Source organism: Cryptomeria japonica, chromosome 10 (assembly GCF_030272615.1).
Source record: "Cryptomeria japonica chromosome 10, Sugi_1.0, whole genome shotgun sequence".
NCBI lineage: Eukaryota > Viridiplantae > Streptophyta > Pinopsida > Cupressales > Cupressaceae > Cryptomeria > Cryptomeria japonica.
In genome coordinates, this window is record NC_081414.1 from 35,026,605 (window position 1) to 35,049,481 (window position 22,877).

Below are 22,877 nucleotides of genomic sequence, written 5' to 3' on the forward strand. Positions count from 1 at the left end.
TCATTTAAAACAATTCTCTCTGCCGGTTAAACTCTTTTCTGTCACACTGCTTCTCTTCTCTACATTTCCTAAGTTTGCTCTGTTTGAATCTTTTTAACTTAGTTTCTGCCTTGCTAGATATCCTCTCACACTCTGTCTGCTCTCCTTCACTCTCTGATGCTATCTTATCGATTCAGACATTGTTGGTTAGATGTAATGTCCCCTTTCTAGGTGACAGGAGAAGAGTAGTGGGATGGTCTATTATTTGGATCTCGTAGGCTGGCAGTGGTGGATAGAGACTCACACAGGGTATTCAGTATCCGAAGTTGGTGTTTCAGGCAGTTTGTGGGCCGTTGGGAGCAGTTCCTTGATTTTAGGGAGATTCCCTACTTTTTAGGAGGTTGTGGCAATTTCCATATTTGAGGTTCCACAGGACCATACCATGGTTTCAGTTTCAGGAAGATTGGGTGTGTTTCCTAGTTTCTAGGAGCATCCCTAGATTTTAGGGATGGGACTGCCAGTTGGCCCATCTTGTCCGGCATCAGTCACAGACAGGTGACAAAGTCAAATTCATGTTTGGTTGGTTATTTTGGGCTATTATTGGATCTATGGAAATATTTTAATATATTTAAATATTTCCTAAGTTAGCGATTAAATAAATTAAAATAAGGCTATGCATATAGCCATTTCAGAGTAATAAGGGGTTTTTGGCTTCATCTGGTTTGATATGCCTATGTGTTATAGCTCGTTGGAAAGGTCTTGAACTTTGCTACATGATTCTCACCTCCCGGAGTCTTTTTGGATGCTTGAAGCTATTTATTCGCAATAAAGTGATATTTTTCTATAGTTTGACGCCATAATTGGGAAAGTGTCACTTTAATTATAAAGCGCAAGCTCTATTATTCTTTGGGGTTCGATTTGCAAAGGGAAAGGAGTTATAAGTTGATGAAAACCTAGTTGATAGCATCTTTGATCATTTTGAAACTTGCGAATTTGGGAATTGCTCTGGAAGAGTGATTTTGGTCTAGGACGCAAACCCCAGGTCTGAGCTTGCTGGGACGTAACCCTCAACAGGAGTTGACAGTGGATTTATCCAAGATTGCACAGAGATTGTTAGAGGTAGAAGACACATCTCCTTGTCCTGAAGATTCAGCGTGCATATTGGGGGTTTCAACAAGGCGGCTAGTCTATTTCAGTTGGCACATGATTTGCAGCAGCATCCACGCCTCCTTTGCAACCACACCTTGTTTGTATGTTGGCTTGAAGGGTTGTATTCAGCTTATTTGGTCTTCCTTGTTTGTTGCCAGTAATATTCCTCCATCTGGCATCAATCCAGATTGAGAACGGCTCCAAATAAATGTATGGATTCTTGTTGAATACAAAACTAGGTTATTTGCCTAGTATGATTTGCAACATTTTCAGATTGCTTGTGTGTTCTTACATATGAACATTGTTTACTGTTTTATTTCACAGTTGTTGCTATTTATCAATTACTTTACTTATAACATCAAAACCCAAAAAGAAACAATCCCTTTCTCCAACTTTTTTCTATTCTATAAGATCACCGGAAAATTACAAAAATATAGTATGTTTAATTAAGAATTTACAACAGCAACAGCAAAAGGATCCATTTGGGATCTTTCATTAGATGAACTGTTACTCTCTGTAACTGTCTATCAGTTACCTTAAACCTTGCCGCTTAAACCCTTCTTACCAGTTCTTCGACTAACACTCAGTCACTTCAATATTTTGCTATCAACACTCAGACTGATCAACTCTCACCTGGCAGAATCACACTTTCTCATCAATCATCTATCATCCTCTTTCTTTTCTTCACAAAGCTTAAGTCTTAGATCTGCATATTAATACACATGCTTTCCCGCCAAAACAAAAACTCAAACTTCACGTGCTTAGGGTTTTCTTCACCAACCACAATCCGTATCAAATCGGATCTCATCTTCTTGAATCAACAACCTACAATAGGTCAGAAAAAAGCTCTGTCCTTTTTAATTCTTCCTATAAACGTTTACTATATTTAGCAAACTAGACTTTGTTCATCGGTCTTGATTTTGTCAATCACAATGAATGATCTGACTGTTTCTTTCTCCAAATCAACAAGACCATCAGATATCCTGCTTCGATCATAATGTCAAAGAATAAACTCTCTGCCCTTCGATCCAGTTTGAGCCGCAATCCTCTGCAACCAATCCATGATTTTTGTAGTCGACATTTGATACCGACCTAGTCGGCAACTACCTCGCTGACGCACCATCCACCTACCACTGCATGTTCGCCACCTAGAGTCCACATGACACCTCTATCAACATCCAGCTCACTTGATTGTGTCAGTTCAAACTTTGGTCACCGACTGAACATGCTACCGGTATACTAGTATACACTAACCGGTTAACCTCCATATCGTGTAGTTCTCTGTTCTGCCGGTTAGGACATGCTATCCCGGACCACACTTACCGGTTTTGCTTGCTTACCGGTTGACATCAACATGCCAACAATCTGCATACCGGTATCGGTTGACATCAATGACAATACAATGCCAACAATCTCCCCCTTTGGCATTGATGTCAATACATATTATTCACAATCCGAGCTCTTTTTCCACAATCCGGGCTCAAAACATGCACTATCTCCCCCTTTGACAACAATGACAAAGGGCTCAGACATCAATTACCTGTAGGTCTAACCACTCTACCCTTTCTCCCCAGCAGGCCAAATGCGATTTTTATAGATAGACAAATTGAATAGACAACTTCCCAATGCTTCGAATCAGCCGGTACTGCCATACAGACATCTGATCTCCCCCTATGTTCATCATATGGTCAAGAGTAAAAATGTATGGCTGTGAACTCCCCCTGAACCACAGATCTCCATGCACATTTAAGTGCATAAAGCTGGTGAGACAACTCCTAACTTGTGTCTTAGATATTCAAATGTGTTTACCGATAGAGGTTTTGTGAAGATATCAGCGACTTGTTCACTTGTAGGAACATATTCTACCTTCACTTCTTGCTCTGCAACCTTCTCTTTGAGAAAGTGGTATTTGATAGCAATGTGCTTTGTCCTTGAGTGCATAACCGGATTCTTTGAAATGTTGATTGCACTTCAGTTATGACATCGTATTGAAATAGGGTCAGATATTTCTATCTGAATGTCCTTGAGGGTCTACTTTATCCATAACACCTGAGAACAACATGTAGCAGCAACAATATATTCTGCCTCAGCAGTAGATAAGGAGACTAAATCCTGCTTCTTGTTGTGCCATGAAACTAACCAGTCACCTAAAAAGAATGCGCCACCGCTTGTGCTTTTCCGATCATCAATGGACCTTGCCCAATCAGCATTAGTGTAGGACTGTAGAGTGAAATCTCCTTGCTTCAGATACCATAAGCCATAATTAAGTGTTCCTTGTAGGTACCTAAAGATTCTTCTAACTGCATTCTCATGTGATTGTTTAGGTGCAGCTTGAAATTTTGGCACCATAAATACTACCTGCACTATATCCGGTCTTGAGGTAGTAAGGTATAACAGACTACCAATCATAGATCTATACAGGGTTTGATCCACTTCCAGTGACTCATCAACCTTGCTCAACTTGCATTCGGTCACCATGGGGGTACTTACTAGTTTGTTGTCTTCCATTTGAAACTTCTTCAACATATCTCTGACATACTTGGTTTGAGAGATAAATATTCTTTTATCTTGTTGTGAAATCTGCAAACCAAGAAAATATGACAGCTCTCCAAGCATTGACATCTCAAACTCTGATTGCATCTGATCAATAAACTCTTTACACAAGATATCCTTGTTGCCTCCAAATATTATATCATCCACATATACAACAACAATAATCAAGTGATTTCCATCTGCTTTGATGTACAGATTACTATTTGCACTTTCCTTTCTAAAACCTTGCTCCTTAAGATACTTATCCAACCTTGAATACCATGCTCTTGGAGCCTGCTTTAAACCATACAATGCTTTCTTCAATCGGCACACAAAAGTTTCATCATCATGCAGTAGAAAACCTTACGGTTGTTCTATGTAGACTTCTTCCAAATTACCATTCAAGAAGACAGACTTAACGTCCATTTGATATACCTTGTATCCTTTGAAGGCAAAGAATGCTAAGAACATTCTAATAGCCTCAAGTCTTGCAACCGGTGCAAATGTTTCTTCAAAATCAATTCCTTCTACTTGAGAAAAACCTTTGCACACTAACCTTGCTTTATGCCTGACAATCTTACCTTCTTCATTCATCTTGTTCCGATAAACCCATTTAGTACCAATGACATTTTTATCTGTTGGTCTAGGAACTAATTCCCAAGTCTTGTACTTTTCAATTTGCTGCAGCTCTTCTTCCATTGCATCCATCCATTTCTCACTTTTGCTGGCCTCATTGAATGTCATGGGTTCCATTTCAGTGATGAGACAGAAATTCACTTGTTCATTGTTCCAGGCAAGTCTTCTTCTTGTCTGTACACGGTCACTTTTATTTCCTATAATATTCTCTTCCGAGTGATTTTTTTGCACATATTTGTTAGGGGTCTTGCTGGGTGCTTTTCTCGGTTCACTTTTCGACTGAACTTCATCTTCATCACATGAATCATCATACCAGTTTGCGTGTGCTTGTTTACCTTTATGCAGATCTTCATCAACTCTTACATGCGCACTTTCAATGACTCTTCTCAGTCTTTTATTGTAGCATTTGTAGGCCTTGTTATGAGTAGAGTAACCTAAGAAGATGCCTTCATCACTCCTAGAATCAAAACCACCTAAACTATCTTCATCTCTCTTGATAAAGCATTTACTTCCAAAAACTTTGAAATACTTAACTGATGGCTTCCGGTCATACCACAGTTCATAAGGTGTCATTCTGCTATTTGTTCTCAATTGAACCCGGTTTAGTGTATATACAACAGTATGAACTACTTCCTTCCAGTACATATCCAGTATGTTTGCTTCATTCAACATAGTTCTTGCCATCTCCTTGATAGTCCGGTTTTTCCTTTCTACAACACCATTTTGTTGTGGTGTTCTTGGGGCTGAATACTGTCTTCTAATTCCATGTCTCTCACAGTAGTCTACAAACTCATTTGATGTGAACTCACCACCCCGATCAGATCTCAGACACTTCAGCTTGCATCCACTTTCCCTCTCAACCATCTTCCGAAAGATTTTGAGCCTCTCATACGCTTGTGATTTTTCATGTAAAAAAGTGACCCATGTCATTCTTGAAAAATCATCAATGAACAGCATGAAGTATCTCTCACCGGCTAAAGCTCTTGTTTTGGTTGGACCACACAGATATGTATGCACAAGTTCTAAGGGCCTTGAGGTATTATGTTCTTTGGTCTTGAAGGTTACCTTAGTCTGCTTACCTCTTAGACATTCATCACAAAAGGTGCTTGCGGGTTTGATGATCGGTGGTATATGTCTCACATAACCTTTCTTGCTTACCTTAACCAGATTATCAAAGTTTATATGGCCTAATCTTTTATGCCACAGCCAGCTCTCATCTACTTGTCCCATCATGCATTGGGACTCAAAGTATTCCTTCAGAATGTACACATTTCCATCTATCCTTTTACTTTCTGCAACAATCTGCCCGGTACTTTCCTTCCTTATCTAACAACCGGTAGAGTTAAATGTGAATTTGTATCCTTTATCACACATCTGACTCACACTTAGCAAAATATGTTTTAGTCCTTCTACATAGTATACATCATGTGCTTTTAATTTGCCATCTATGTTCAGAGTACCTTTGCCTTTTATCTTGATGGAAGAGTTGTCTTCGAACCTCACCGAACCTCCATTCCAATCATCAAACTTGATGAACTTCTTTTTGTCTTCGGTCATGTGATTGGAACAGCCACTGTCAACTACCCATAAATTTCTTCTTTTTGCATGCAGGGCAGTCTGGACAATCAAAGTTAACTCAGCCTTATTCTTATCCTTTTCAACCCAAACCGGGTTGGCTTCCTTCTTTCCTTCTTCTTGTCTGCTGCAATTTTCTGCTCTGGTTTTGCTTCCGGTCTCTGATCTGGTACTGACTTCTTTTGCTTAGATGTCCTGAGCTTGCAATGTGACTAACATTTTGACAATGATAGCATTTCACATTGACATTGAAAGATGAACTTGAGAATTTATTGTAGGACACCGACATACTTCTCCTACAATCATAACTCCTATGACCAAACTCATTGCAATGATAACAAATAACATTCATCTCTCGGAGTGTAGCAAACGAATTTCTACTTTCAAAACTAAGAGGGGGCTTACGCACCAAACTACACTCAGCAATTCATGTCCAAACTTATTACACCAGTAACAATAACCATGGAATTTGGGTACATACCAATCTTGTCTCTTGGAATTGACAAACCTTTGTCTCACCAAGTGTCTTTTTCTCACGTCATTGACTCTAGTGAACCCTGCATTATCAACCTTGGGCTTGCCCTTAGGATCTGCATTCCGGTTCACAAGCTGATTTCTTGTGACTTCAACATAGGTCTTTTTCTCGGCAGCTTTGCTGACAGTAAAGGTTTTTTTTTTTTTACTTTTACTTGAAGGAGTAAACTATATCTCCTTGCCTGATGTGTCTTTACTATTGGAACTTTGTCCTTCTTCAAAACCTATACCTCCGGTATCTTTTGAGTGCTTCTGATTACTCAACATTTTGTCCAAGGCTTCAGTGCTGCTCTCATATTTGCTTCTCGTCTTCAATTCATTCTTGCTCTTTTCAAGCTCCTTTCCGAGCCTTACAATTTCTTCTTCCAGATTCTGATGCTCCTTCTCCTTCTTTATCAAATCGAAGGATGTAACTTCACATATCCTTTTAGTTTCTTCCAACTGGAGTTTTAGATCAAAAATTGTTTTCTTGGACTCCTCCAGAGATTTCTCTAAACTATCTTGTTCTTCTGCTGCAGCATACTTAACCTACTTGAGTTCCCTTCTTGTTTTACTCAACTCCTCAAGAGCACTTATGAGCTCACCTTCCAAGTCCACTTCAACTTCAATGTCTTCATCTTCATTAGCTTCATCAACCGGTTCATCTAGTGCCATAAAGAGATTGGTTTCTTTTTCATCCTCACAATAGTCATTTTTTGAGGCACTTTCTTCATCTGTGGCATCATCTTCAAAAGCATATAGACTATTCTGCTTCCGGTAGCTTTTTCTTTCTTGTTGGTAGGCTTTTCTTCTTTTTATCCATACCCGAAGGTCTGCTGGTGCTTTGTAGCTCCTCTCCATTATTCTCACCATAGGGACATTTTGAAGCAAAGTGTCCTATTTTACCACAGTTAAAACATTTGACAGGTAATTTTCCTTTGTACTTACCGGATCCTTTTTTAAGCTTCCTTACAAAGTTTGCTACCACTGTATCTGAGTCTTCACTAGATTCTCCATGAGTAATTTCTTCCTTACCCAAATTGATGGAGTTGAAAGCAACCTCTTTCTTTGAAGTTCCTTCACCGGTTGTTCTCATCTCATAAGCGGTTAGGGATCCAAATAACTCATCCATTGAAAAGGTTTTCAGATCCTTGGCTTCTTCTATTGCATAAACCTTTGTATCATACTTTGATGTGAGAGATCTAAGCTCCTTTTAGACAATGACTTCATCAACTATATCCTCTCCAAGTCCTCTAATAGTGTTCACCGTTTCATCAATTCTTTGAAGATAATCAACAATCTTCTCTTCATCTTTCATCTTCAAGCCTTCAAGCTGACCTCTTAGTGTTTGCAGTTTAGCCTCCTTGACCTTGACATCTCCTTCAAACAATCTTTTCAACTTATCCCAAGTTTCCTTGGTGGATGAGCAGTCCATAACCTTAACAAATTCATTATCAGACAAACCACTAAGAATGGCATGCTTGGCCTTGACATTGTTTTCATACGCCTTCTTAGCATCCAGATATGTAGGAGGAGCATTAGGGACAGTATACCCATTCTTCACAGACATCCAAACATCAAAACCCAGGGAGGACAGACAGGTTTCCATTCTTATGCTCCAGAAAACATAGTTGGTACCGTCAAACATGGGAACTTTGGTGGAGGATTCATTCCTTGCCATTGTGTTCTTAAACTAGAATCTATCCAAGCTAGAGAAAGCTTTAACCAACCGGGAACCTAATGCTCTGATACCAATTGTAGAACACAAGATATCACTAAGAGGGGGGTGAATCAGTGATTATAAACAATTTCAAATAAAGTGTGCAACCGGTAGGATAATGAAAACACTAACAAGCAACTATACACAAGAGGATATCACATAATACCGAATATACGAGGAAAACCCAATGTGGAAAAAACCTCGGTGAGAATGCTGCTAGAGATCTGCTGCTTGAATCCAACCTCACAATGAAATAACAAGTTTACAAAGTGTAACAGTTCTAATAACCGATAGTGTCTAAACCGGTAAGATAGCAGCAAAGAGTGAAGGAGAGTAGACAAAGTGTGAGAGGAAATTCGGCAAGCCAAAAACTAAGTTAAAAAGATTCAGATAGAGTGAACAGAGAACCAGTAGAGAAGAGAAGCAGTGTAACAAGAAAGAGGTTACTCGACAAAGAGAATTGTTTGCAGGGGTTACAAAATGCATTTGTAACAAGTGTTTATCATTGTATTGTTTTATATCTCATTGTATTTCACTGAGTGGGTTCTTGGTGCAGGGGTTGGTGCTCAGAATAGATTAGGGGTTGGTGCCCATAAATTGCTAGGGGTTAGTGCCCTAAAATTTGTAAACCTGTTATTTCATTGTGAGGTTGAGTTGGAGCAGTAGATCTCCAGTAGCATTTCTCACCGAGGTTTTTCCCACATAGGGTTTTCCTCGTATATCTGGTGTTATGTGATGTGCTCTTGTGTGTCGTTGTTTGTTAGTGTTTTCATTATCCTACCGGTTGCACACTTTGTTTGAAATTGTTTATAATCACTAATTCACCCCCCTCTCAATGATATCTTGTGTTCTACACTCGGGTCACATGGGAGGCTCCGAATGATGGGTGGCTTAAGTTAAATTTCAATGGGGCTGCAAAAGGCAATCCAGGCACCACTGGGTATGGATGTATAGTTAGAGATGAAACGGGCAAAATGATATTTAGTTTATGTGGTCACCTCGGTGTCGCCACAAACAACGAAGCGGAAGCTATGGCACTAGCAAGGGGTTTGAAGCAATGTACTGATTTGGCGTTAAATTCAATTTCGATAGAAGGAGACTCACAAATTTTGATTAATGCAATTAAGAATGAAACTACACCTAATTGGAAGATTCAGAGGTCACTAAAGGATATTTTGACCTTTCTTGATAAGATTCTGAATTACAAAGTTTCCCATATATTCCGAGAGGCAAATAGGGCAGCTGATCACATAGCAAATTTGGGAGTAGGCTTGAGGGACAAAGAAGAACAAATTTTGAGTGAAATCCCAAATGAGGAATTAAACATAATCCTAAAGGACGATTATTGTGGATCGTGCAGGAGGAACAAGACAGGCATCGGATAAAGCAGGACAGAATAAGTGCACGCGTCTGGAACTCAAATTACGATTTGATTCCAACTTGACCTTGCCTGCTTCAAATTAGGACTAAAACAGGAGCCGTCAATCAAGGGATGAAGTGATGTTGCATTGGATAAGGGCATGGCAAGAGTCCATGGACGGATTTGGTATAATGAGTGCTTTGTTTCACGGGGATTAGTGTTTCTAATTTTTAGATAGAGCTCACTGATCGATAATGATGAGAATCCCGCAAACCTTAAATTGTAAGATTTTGGAGTCTTTATCGAGTTTCTTGCCTTATTGAACTAGCCTCATAATGCCCGATTATAAATATATGGCTAGATCGGTCTCTGGGGAGCATTGAGGGGTGTGGCTGTGAGGATGGTTCATCATTTTGAAATGAGCGGCTTGTGCGAGGAAGAGACATTCCAGCAGCAATGTCGAAGGCTTTTCCATTCGGATGAGAGAACATGGGATGCGGTGTGGAGGTTGGCGAGGGGTACTCTGGGTGACTGAGAGACATTGGTGCGACAATTTTATTTATGAGGCGGTGCTATGCCCTCTGGTTGACATTCTGGATTCGAAAGAAGTTTGTGTCCAAAAAATTGATGGATTGGTAAGATCAGTGGGATGGCAGGCTGTCGCCAGTGCTATTTTGGATTTAGATTCGGATGGATGGACAAGCATACTGGAGTGTTATTTTAATCCGGTCCACTATATCACTGACCCGTCAGATGAGAGCTTTGATTCTGAAGATGAGGAGGCCGTGGAGGCTCGGGCTGAGCAGGAGAGAAGGAAGAACTTCATCACTGAGGCATGGGAGGTATTTCAGGTGGGAGTTATGAACCGTGATTTGGGGCCTTTAGGAGATTGTTGTACTCCACGGACAATTGGCTCACTGTTGCGGCGATGGTTCGGGTGGTTGATATTGGGGAAAGAGTATCTGTCATTCTCCATTATTTGGATTAGTGTCCGATTAGTGGTTGATTTTTAAGTTTCTATGTAAGTCGGATGAGCTGAATGTACGGGAGCTATCCCCTTTTGATAGCACTTAATAATTAAAAATAATAATAATATATTATTATATATGTTCAGAATCGATTATATTTATAGTATCTAATTATTAATATTATATATTATATAATAAATTAATGTTTTAATTTATATTTATCATTTCTTATTATATTATTAATTTATTAAATTGTATATAAAATAACTATATTATAATTACACTTTTTTAATTCTTGTTCTTAGGTTATAAAAGTGTATATATTTATTATTTTTATTTGCTTATAATATCTCTATACTATGGAAATGCCCGTAAATACAAAAAAAAAATAGTTTTTGACTGTTTTTCTTCAAAATTTTACATTTTTTTGTAAATCCAATTTTTTGCCGATTTTTTCAAAAAATCTTATACTTTTGGTTTGCCAATTAATTCCCCAAGATTAATGCTTCTTTGTAAAAAGTATGGGGAAAATGCTTAGATATGAATAATCAATAAAAAGAAAAGAGAAAAGTACCTGTTGGACGAAACATAATTGGTCTGCCAGAAACATTTGTAAATACAAAATTATCATTTGATCCCTGGTTGCGTTTCACTATTAGAGTTTGGATTGATATAAATCCACATAAGAAAACTTAATAAAACTATACAACAAAGGAAAACTTTGCATGGCAAGAAATCTTCATACCGAATACTTTTTACTGCTGGTTGGTAGTAAAGGTGCTGCTAATAAGCCACCAAAAACAGCACCCTGGTGATCCCCAACTACCTGTCAATACATCCCAGATTCCAGAGTGACATTACAAGCATTCAAAGACATGATCATTAATCATTTTTCCTTATCTTAAACCAAACATATTAAGAAATCCAGATAAAAAGAAGTTTGAAAATAATTTCTGTTAATCAAACCGCGACTGAAGAATGCCGGCAAAGTCTACTGTCCAATTGGTTCACATCTCTCATCCTCGTTGAAAATACCTTATCTAGTTAAATTACTTGTTACTCATTTCAAGACCTTTAAATGGGATGTCTTTTATATAGAGTAGAGACAAACGGTTCATGCCACTGAAGCAATGAATTCAGATAAAAATAGTATGAGCAAACTTAGACCTTCAATGATAGTTAGAAAAAGGTATTTGATGTTATGAGTGCAGTAACACTAGATATTTTATAGTGGACCACAAGGAAGTATGGCCTGCACATTGTTTTGCTAATATCACAGACAACTATGGTAGCAACTCAGATATGACATTCTCTCTTGCAGATTATTCAAAATTGCTTGATAATCAGAGATAATACTCCTGAGTCGCGACCTTTTTGCAGGCTCAGCAGTAGGATTAGCTTTTAATACGATCAAGAAGCCAAACAAAGGCCAAGGTCACCTTATGTCTGAGGTTCCTACAGGTACAGTGTAAAGAGAAGTTTATTATGTACAAAGCACTCTCATTTAAAGATCTGACCCCAAAGTAGACAAGTCCACAAAATATATTTTCTTAACATTGCAATTAAAGTAGCTTAATCAGATATTAGCACGTGTAACTTAATTTGTTAGGATTCAACATAAAAGTCTACTACCATAACTCAAACAAAATATTTAAATTAAGAAATGTTTATCTCAATCCTGAACAAGGTCAGGACCAGTCTATAATCGTAAATAAATCAATTACAATTGTTTTCTACATTCAGGCGTTATAAAGAAGTTACCAAGAAACTTAAAACTACGATAAATAAGACAGAAACATACCAGAAGACATGGACCAGGACAATATGCGCTTCTCCGGTAAAGTGTAAGGAGTGATATTCCATGCTTCCGTGTACTGTTTCAAAAGAGAAAACAAGTCGTAGTTTAAAAACAAAACAACCTACTTTAGCTACAGCATGCATGTAATAATAATTGTACTGTAAAGGACTACCTATAAAGCAACATCCATTTTTGTCCTTGTGCCACTGTTGGAAGTGCAGAAGATAAGAAGCTGCTAAAAGACTTTGAAAGAAGAAATGAAGGTTCAGTCATTTCTGGAAACACGCCTTCTTGCATGCTTTCAGATAAGCCCATTTCGGACTTGAGATCATTCTCTGTAACAAGTTGCCAATCAGCTTCATGGTTATTCCCTACATGATTACCAGGCTCTTGGCTAGAATTTTGATGTTCATATTTGGAAGTGCTTGTTGTTGGATTAAAAGATTTTCCTGAGGAGTGCTTTGCCTTAGCATTGCGATGCTTTCTGCTACCAACAATCTTTGGGCCTTTCATTGAGTCTCTCTCATCCATCTCAACATACTTGCCCTCATCGTCATCTGAGCACTGATCACGTTCTTTGGTACATTTAAACAGAGAGAAAATAAAAGCAGTAAATGAGGAAGTGTCAGGCTCATCAGGCTGATCTGACGTGGACTTTTCTGAAAATGTCTTTCGATGACTTTTTTTCTTCCCCATGTTATCCTCCTGACTAGGATAAAGAAAGCCAGAGTCAATCTCCCTGGTCAAATTAAAAAACAATAATATTTAACTCTCTTGATAAAAATGAGAAAAACAGTGCAAAAACAAAAACATGAAGAAACATCTTATTGATATGCAAAATGTGTGCAATATTTATTAACTTAAAACTATGATTCAACTAAATTCGCATAAAACCATGGTTATTTGCAAGGCTTATATTAGTGTCACTATCATAGAGGATACAATTTGAAAAATGAAGATTACCTTCATAATGCACCAATACAATTCGAAAAATGTAGATTACCTCCATAATGCAACAATACAATTTGAACAATGAAGATTACCTTCAATACAACCACCAATTGTCCCCAATAAAAATTACATTAAACTTCAAACACTACGTTCCACACACTGTTTCCAGGGCAAGTATGGGGGAAATGAGGGGATGCATTTTCAAGACAGTAGGGAATGGGAGGCCTTTAATTAAGAGATAGCAGGGAATGGCAATTAAAAAAATGGGGAAAGTTTTAAATATAGGAAATTTCAAAATATTATAAGGTTAAATTTTACATGATAAAGGAGAAATTCATAATTCATTGTTTACTAAAGATGGCATGTTTCAGCATGCAAATTGTCATGATGTCTAAAAGTATAAGGCTAATTTTTTTGATAAATGCTTTTCCTAATTCAAAAAAGGGAACGTTGAAAGCAGGCCCAATCACATTGAAGTGAATTTGTCAAATTCAAGTAGGGATATTAAATGCTATTGACATGGCCTAGTAGGTGAGTAGATCATTAGACAACAAGCTGACATGGTCAATGATCGATGGTATTGATGAAGCATTTCATTTGGCCCCGCCTCCCCGCCAAAGAGTAATGTTCATTGCAGGTAAAAGTAATGGTAATGTAAATGGATGATGTGTGGAGCAGGCTTGTCATGTCTGTTTTGATATTTTCTTCCACCCCGCTTTAACCTCCATTCGTTCAAGCATATTAAAAGCAATAAATGATCACATGTAAAATGGTTTCAATAATGCTCAATTCATTGTGTATTCAATTTGTAGAGCAAAGGTAGCAGCATACATTAAACACCATGCATATCTCCTATCCCCTCTATTATATTGTAGCATTGTGCATTTGTCTTCCCCCACCCATCTTTTTTTTTTTTCTTTTTAATGAAACGGGCAGTTCTGTTTTATTTTGGGTGGGGACAATCATAGCTGTACTAACTCCTTAATTCAATATAATAAAACATTTGTGTCCTTGTGTTTAAACCTATTAAATCGTTGTGTACTTGCATTGATCAATCTTCGCCTTCAGCTGAACATGATGAGTGTGTAGTTGTAAGTGTGTCAACCTTTTGCTCTAAATGAATCCAAAAAGACATACCATTACTTTTGTTCATAATGTGTGAACTAACCCAAAAAACACAGTACAAACTGTAAATAGCAACTACATATTGTTAAATTAAATTAATTTTGTTATAAAGATCCTCCCCTTCTAATTTGAAGAGCTGTTCTACCACATCCCTGTTCTATTTTGGGTCATTACCAGAAACTGTAAATTAAAATGCTAACGTATTCAAATGGTTGATGCTTCCATTTGAGTTGTGCAATACTTCAGCAACCCTTATGATGTTGATGAATGAAGTGCTATGCCCTCTCATTGATGAGTGTGTGTTTGTTTACTTGGACAACATTCTTGTTTTCAGCTAGACATACGAAGAGCATGATAAACATTTGGAAAAGTTATTGCGAGTTTTAAAGAAGAACGAGTTTCAATTTAATGGTAAGAAATGTGAATTGTAAAAGAAATTTTGATTTATCTTGATCATGTGGAGGGTGATGGTGTAGTTAAGATTGACCCGAAAAAAGCTGAGGCCACTGTAAATTGGACCAAGCCCACCAGCATTATTGACATGAGGAGATTTGTTGGGGCAGCTCAATGCTTGCGTAAATGTATAAAGGCATTTTTTTCTATAGCAGCTGCTATAATATGTCATGGGAAGAGCTTTAAGTGGGAGGGCTTTTGACTAATATAAATAGTTTCATATAAATAAACAGCATTCCTCATTGTTCCATATTCTCATAATTTACTGAAGCTGCTCTCATAACATCTAGACGTCATAAATCAAATCTTTCAGATTAAATAATATAATTTCACAGAGACCCATATAATACTAACCCGATAAATAGCAAAATATCAATAAATCTCCATACCAGCATTATTGACATGAGGAGCTTTGTTGGGGCAGCTCAATACTTGCATAAATGTATAAAGGCATTTTTTTCTATGGCAGCTGCTATAATATCTCATGGGAAGAGCTTTAAGTGGGAGGGCTTTTAAGTTTTGATTAATATAAATAGTTTCATATAAATAAACAACATTCCTCATTGTTCCATACTCTCATAATTTACTGAAGCTGCTCTCATAACATCTAGACGTCATAAATCAATTCTTTCAGATTAAATAATATGATTTCACAGAGACCCATATAATGCTAACCCGATAAATAGCAAAATATCAATAAATCTCCAATACTGCAAATTTGTCTTTGAAAGAGACTTAACAAATTTGATAAACTTAGTCTGCAAATGCACTAATTAATGCCTGTATGATATCTGTAGAACCCTCTGTGAAATCTGTGGGTAAAACCTCCAACAAACTAAACAATATAGTGCAACTGTGAATCCTAAAATGAATCCACTTCAAAGATGGAATTGGATTTTCGTCCAATCCACCCAAAACCCAAGGGTTTCCATCCTAGGGCTTGTTGAGCTGAAAGCCAAAAGCTCTCAGAGCTCTCCAAAATAGAATAATAAAACCAAACATAATGAAATGAGCCTCTCACTGCTCTTTTATAACCAACTCGAGAAACTTCTAGAATGCTTTTCAAATTTCCCTCTCCTTTTAATTTTTGACTTTAAACTGGAAAATAATAAAGTGACCCTCTTAATTTTGTGTTGACATAAAAAGTCACTCAATAATCATGTCTAGAACCAAAATAATTAAATATGAATGATCCTGAAAAGCTTAAAACCGTTCAATATTTAATTAATTCATTACTTTCATGACCTTATTAAATAATTAAAATAAGTTGTAATTAAATTTAATTTATTTTTCAACAACTTAATTTTAATTATTTAATTATATTCTAAGTTCAAAATAAAGGGGACTACATAAAACAGCAAATGAGTTCAGTTTGAACGTGCCAAAGAACTTAGGATCTGGGCTATTTGTTTCAACTTCCAGGCATTAGGATTCATGCTTCCAACTTCTTGGGAGTAACCAACATTTGCTTACAGAGGTTTGTTTTATGCATTTCCAGCCATTGTTGGAGCAACATATGGAGCAATGCAGCATAAGGAGCAGATGATCTGACCCTTGACTCCTGTTGAGGAGCTATAAAGGTCATGTTCAGACCAACATTCACCCTTCTTGATTGTACTTGACTGTTGACAGTTGATTAGGAGAGTAATTTGCTCATCCAAACTGGAATTTTTCCCCTTTGAGGGTTTCTCCAGAAGAGATTTTCATGTTTCAGTCATTGTCTAGTGTATGTTGCTTCATTTTCATGCTTTCTATTGCTTTGGTAAAATCACAAAATGTTTTCTTGAATATCCAAGACTAATCCATATTTACAAGGAATGTAGCATTGTTTTTTTTTCAAATGGGGCTTTTTTTGACTTGCTAACAGCCTAGCACAGTCAAAGCTGTAATTGGTGAACTTGCTGAGAGTATCTGAGGTGGTTTACGGATTATTCCCCTAAGCATATTGATTTTGAGCATGATCCTCCAAATTACAAATTTAAAACTTATTCTCTTTCAAGCATGCCGATTATGAATATTCAAGGGCATATGCTTTTATTTCCTCAACTTTATTTTCTCATTTTACGTTTTTGAGTACTCTACAAATGCTCATACACCTTTGATATATACTTCGTTTTGTTGGATAAATGGAGCTTCCACAATCATTTTTAGTTAGATGTAATTTTTATGGGACCTTGATATGTAATGCTATCTCCATGAGGATTAATTTCCATTAGTAGTTACTACTATGATTAACTTTTTTACATGTATGCTGATGATAAACACAAGTCAAGGTGACCAACACAAGGCAAGGTGACCACATAAACACAAGGCAAGGTGATGACCACAAAGCACACAAACACCTATAAGCAATTTTAGTATGGAGAAAAAATGATGATTATAAAAAAATTCACCTCGATTTTTCATTTGCTGGCCTCTTTCCTGTTCAACAAAGATTGGTGCATGTAGTGCCTTAAAAGCCGCCCTTGTCCCACAATTTTTGTGAGTGTAGGACCAACCCAATATTTTTTTATTTTTCTCATTATTATTATTAATGTGGGACCAACCCAATATCTTTGTCAACTCTTTAGATTCCATAATTCTCTCTTAGGTTCAACACAAATCCCCTAGCTGTTTCAAGTGCATCACACTACACTCTGTATTCTTGTCATCTAGTACATTTCCATAGTTGTTCCACCAAGCACATCAGAGCACAATTCTCGAACAAAACTGATTACAAATTTATGACTTAAATGATTGCTCCACTAAGTGCATCAAAGGACATTTTTACAACACTTTTCATGTTAAACCATTCCAAGATTCCTTTAGTCCTTTTCAAATCAATTAGCAATCCTCTATACACCCATCCCAAGATGTGTTTAATCCTTTCCAAATTTATCATCAATCTCTTATAGATCCACTTCTTAAGAAGGCCAATCTTCCATTAATCACTTTTCTCGATAAGTCCTTCCTCTAGCAACTCGTGTACCTTGCCTATGGAAGTGTCAATCAACTCACCCCTAACAAGGGCTTCACTTCTACTAGGGTCTTTCTACCCTTAAATTCCTCTTTTTATTTTTTAACAACACCCCTCTGGTTTCTTAACTTCTTGCATAACTACTTGGTGAGACTAACATTAACTTTTTTTTTTTTTCATTTTTTTCAGAGACAAGAACTGAAACTTCTTTTCCTTGAAAATATAACAATTTATTTTTTCTACCATCACGAAATTCAATTTTATCACACTATCAGGGCCTTGCCAGCAACATGTGGCACAAATCCATAGCTATCTCATCGCACACCACTTGATCTTTGATAACAAATGTTGAAATTCACCTTTCAGATTAAAGACCTTTATGCAGCCATCTAACATTTAATGTACATAAGTGTCAAGTAAACTTAATACACAACTTTTGTGCCATCTCTATAGATGCACACATATTTCTGTTGCCACTATAAAAAAATCAACCCGCATCACATTCTTCCTGATATGAAATGGTTTTGAACTGCTCTCCCTCTGACACAAACCTTCCTCTTTCCTTAGAGGCTTTAACCACAATCTACACAACATCAGATTCTCAATATACTTGGCTTCAACTTGGATATCCTTTTCTAACACTTCCTTTTGTTTTTAATAACTTTTTTCTTTATTCTTGACACTCAAATTCTCATGACCATGCTAGCCACATTTTAAACAAATTCCCTCAAATGTGCTTCCACAGCCTCTACCCCCTTTTCTGCTGATTGTCTATTTATCCATCTATCTGGATTTTCACAAATTTCTGGAATCGGTGTGCAATGAATCTTTTTAAGACTGGCAGACCTGTTCTGTAATCTGTTTATGATTTAATAATTTTTTTGCTTTTATATTAAAATCAGCCTGTACTCCCATATCATCTTCCTGTACAGATGAAGAGTCACCTCTCTGACTCTGCTGTGAGAAGCTGATTTGTCATCCTTCGCCTGAATTCTTGGTCCTTGCCATCTTTCAGCTCATCTGTCGCTTTCATTTTCACTTTGTAGTTTTCTTAACTAGATTTTCTTCTACCTCAAGGCTAATGAACACGTCTCTTCTTTAAAGCAATATTTACTAAATCAACTCATTTTGAATTTTAAACCTCAAACCATTACCATACCTAGATAATTTGCCAGCTTCCTCAATGTGATCAACTCTAAGGTCAGATTCTAGGATTCCATAGCACACTACTTTACATTCAGCTCCTCTTGTTTCAGGCCCAGCAATTTCTTAAGCCAGTGCAGTTATGAATACATGGACTTAAACTTTCTTAACAGTTTTGACATCATTCCAGTTCGGATCTTTGTTTTGTCTCTTTTCTTGATTATTAACCATAGAAGCAAAAATCTCCAAAAAAATTGGTCCTGCAGATGATTTTTTCCTTCAAAAAATCCCGATTTTTAAAAAATTGTTGACTACAATTTTCAACATTTTTTTTGTATTTAAATCGTGTAAAATCAAATTTGAGACCTTAATCAATCTCCTGCCAACTTGTTAAACCCTCAAAACCTGCAAAATGCTAAAATATTTAAATAACAGTTAGGGCACAACTACAAATAGGAGCCTGTCAGAATGTGCATAGAAGACACAACTAGTTGTAAACAAGGGGTTGGGAGGTGGTGCATATGAGTCAAAGGTAGGCAATTTTTTTCTGTAATACTACTGCAAATACATTCTATAAATTCACGCCTATAAATGGTATTTACACAAAATTCAACCAGCATATACAAATAGATCAGTAATTCGTTAAATAAAATTTTCAATGTGCATATCACAATTTAAATTAAAAGAAAAAAATATTAAATCTATTTTATTTTGGTGGGGCTTCCATCCAAAGAAATTGTATTTTACTATTATGAGAGGTGAATGGTCTATATTCCGAGGTTATATTTTTACCTCAATATTCATACTTCATATTGTGTGTCTACTTTATCATGGTTCTAGGATTTCTGTCCACAACATATGCTGTCACACATTGTTTGATAATGGGTCTGCTTCTTATCTGCATTGAATGTTAAATAAAATTTTCAATGCACACATCACAAGAATCTTTCAATTTAAATTAACAAGATAAAACATGCTGAATCTAATTTGTTTTAATGGGACTTTCGACTAAAGGGATAGTATTTACTGTTATGACAGGTGAATGGTCCATATTCTCAGGTTATATTTTAGCTCACTGTGTCTACTTCATATTTTATGTCTACTTTATCATGGTTTAATTTTGTATCTACTTTAAATCTTGATTTTCTGCACTACTAAATTGTTATTGTGAAGATTGGTTGGTAATTTGGTCCAAACACCATTTGATGGTCTATCTTTTTCTACAGCGGTAGCCTTGTAAATTAGTTCTCTAGAAAAAAATAATCTATATTCATGGCTAAATGGCTTGCTAATTTAGGTTCTTTGTCATATCATTGCATTGCTTAATGAGTATGGCAATGCTGTAGTTTCATTTTTTAGCATAGTCTCGTTATTAGAAGTGAAGAGGTAATGTTATATGTAGGTCACATTTGTCTTCATAACATTTTATCCTGTCAAGTTGTACAAAAAACCTTGGTTCCAAAAACTTCAGCTTGATGTTTATATGTAAACCCAGTATTGCACCAAGATGTCCAATCTTTGTGACATCAAAATCTTGATCATTGTGGTTTTGTATTCTTATTTTGATATTGTGCATAACTATCCTAAAATGTACTTCTACTTTATATGAGTTAGTACTTTAAATAAATTTGATAGTTTGGTTTAATAGCAAAGCTTTTGAGTGTGACTAAGTTTTATATCTTGCATCTTTAAAAATGCATAATTCATGCCCATTTGACTCTACCTCTAATGAGAAATAGTTTTCTTTTATTGATTGATTAGATTTCTATTTGGATGGTATATTCTTTGAAGTTTCCTACTTGAAAATTTCTCAGTGTTAAAATGTTTTTTTCCTTTTATCCTTCTGGGCTGCAAACATGTTTATTGTAGTTGTTTTGAGGTCTTACTAAGTTTTCAAAGGTTTCAAAGTTTGTTTTGATGTAATCTCTATGATTAAACATGCTTTTATATTGATAATAATTTGCAATGCAGTGTTGTTAGTAATATTTTACCATCCATTCAAATCACACAACAAGACTAGAGGTTTACTCACATAGCATTCAATGAAATATTTTTGGACCCTTGTCAGCTAACAGGGCATGGATAAGGGTGTCAATGATGCAGTATCTTGAGGGGTAGTCAGTCTATTTGTTCTAGTTCAGTGTTGAGTTCAGTTTTGGTCTTCGTTTCATCAGTTTCTGACATCTTATGAGGATTTCCTTTTTTTAGGGAAAAATGCTAAAAATAGACAGGGTCCTATTTTCACTGGCATGGCGAATTGTGGCCCCAGCTTCTGACAGATTTAGTTCCTGAGCAATAATAAGGGAGATATGAATTTTTAAGTGGTTCTCGCAAGCAATTAATGTTTTAATGAAATATTAAAATAAAATTATGAAGTGCATCACTTAAATTTATTTAAGTGAAAATTTAATATCTCCTAAGTTGGGGCATCCCTTTTAGGGTTAAGTTGGGAACCCTAAAAGCAAGTTATGATTTTTAAAAACTTAAAAGCCAAAAATCGTACCTTTTGGGTATTTAGGCAGCCAAGATGAAATTAGACCTCATTCATTGATATTGAGCATTTGACATTTCTTCTAAGCACTTGGCTATGGCGGCTAGGATTTGGACCTGTTTTGGAGAGCGTGCATTCTTCAAAATTCAGTAGCTTTGAGATTGTGAAAGATCAATCGAATTGTTGCAGCTTGGTTGGCTTCATTCAGAAGTCAAATTGAATCAAATTGGGGCAGATTTGGCTTCTTACAAGGCACATTTGTTGTAGACTTTCTATTTGTTGTTATTGCCGATAATTTTATGTGGTTTGGAAGTCTCTTTCCCAAACACACAGCTTGCTCATTTATTGGCGCCATTTGCTTACTGTTTGGGCGTCTTATTATTAAATAAGAGCAGATTTGATATGTTTTCAGAATAAAAAACAAAACTTTGTAGGTTGCTGGTTTGAATCTTTTAATTTCAATAAATTGGTTAAGGACCTACGGGTATGCTTCTAAATTCTCCAATTCCTTGTTTCAGCTGATTAATTTCATGTATTCTTTCAATATGTATTGAAAATTAAAGAAACCCCTTCTGCAACTTCTGTCTATTTCTAAAAGACCGTCTCTAATAATTAAAAAAAACAGAAAAAAATATTAAATTACAGTAGTTTGAAGAATTGAACCAACAAGGGCTCATCACAGTGGTATCAGAGCTCTGATCTTGCCTTCCTAGAGGGTTAGAGATTTTTATGCATCAACAACAGACTGGGCCTCACGGTTATTATACACACAGGAGATTTAGTTTACAGGGTGATCCTAATCATACTGAAGAAATACCCATGGAAATCATGGGGGACAGGAATGATGGTGAGCAACACCGAGAGGCTGTTAACAATGAGGACCAAGATGTCGGAGTTATTATGAGGGGTTTAGTAACAGGGCAGCGACAGGTGGCAAGTATGTTGAAGCAATTGACTACAACCATACAACAGATCACTGTGCCAAGGAAGCATAATCAGAACCGGGAGGAAAATGGAAGTGTTGCTGGTCACCTAAGGGAAAGAGTGACATCCACAGACACCTATGATAGGTCTACACGCCCAACCTTTGTTAGAAATGAACTTGAAGAAGAGGACGTGGCTGAGGAGGAAGATGAGGCAGCCTTTACAGTTAATGTGACCACACTTCATGATGAATGGGATGCATTACCACCAAGAGTTAAGGAACATCTTAACTTTCACAAGTTTATGAGTCAAAGGAGGGAACACAGCAAGAAGTGGAATTGGAATGACAGGAAACCTTGGAACAAAAGTAATGATCTCAAATATGCAATAAACAAGCTCACACTTTCTACTTTTGATGGCAGCGGTAGAGTTACAGCCAGAGCTTGGATTAGCAAGTTGGATACCTTCTTGACCCTACGTCCTATGTCAAAAGAAGACGCTATTAAATTTGCAACTTTGCATTAGGATGGGGTAGCCCATGATTGGTGGCACCATGGGATGATTACTTTGCATCATGACCTTATCACTACGTACCAAGAATTCA

At 36.7% G+C, this 22,877-nt stretch overlaps 1 protein-coding gene across 9 annotated transcripts in view; it reads right to left on the reverse strand.

Moving 5' to 3' along the window:
* Nucleotides 1-22,877, reverse strand: part of LOC131038229 (uncharacterized) — a 54,904-nt gene that overhangs the window by 7,933 nt on the left and 24,094 nt on the right. For 2 of the 9 annotated variants that reach the window (XM_057970594.2, XM_057970595.2), the window contains 5 exons: nt 19,651-19,756; nt 12,403-12,935; nt 12,234-12,306; nt 11,178-11,258; nt 11,007-11,070 (listed from right to left, as the gene is read on the reverse strand). In XM_057970594.2, coding sequence (XP_057826577.2) covers nt 11,007-11,070; nt 11,178-11,258; nt 12,234-12,306; nt 12,403-12,935; nt 19,651-19,662 — 763 coding nt within the window. In that variant the 5' untranslated portion in view covers nt 19,663-19,756. Of the gene's footprint in view, nt 1-11,006; nt 11,071-11,177; nt 11,259-12,233; nt 12,307-12,402; nt 12,970-19,650; nt 19,757-22,877 lie in introns of those variants that run through there. The other 7 variants (XM_057970593.2, XM_057970601.2, XM_057970597.2 and 4 more) reach the window with 5 other exon arrangements.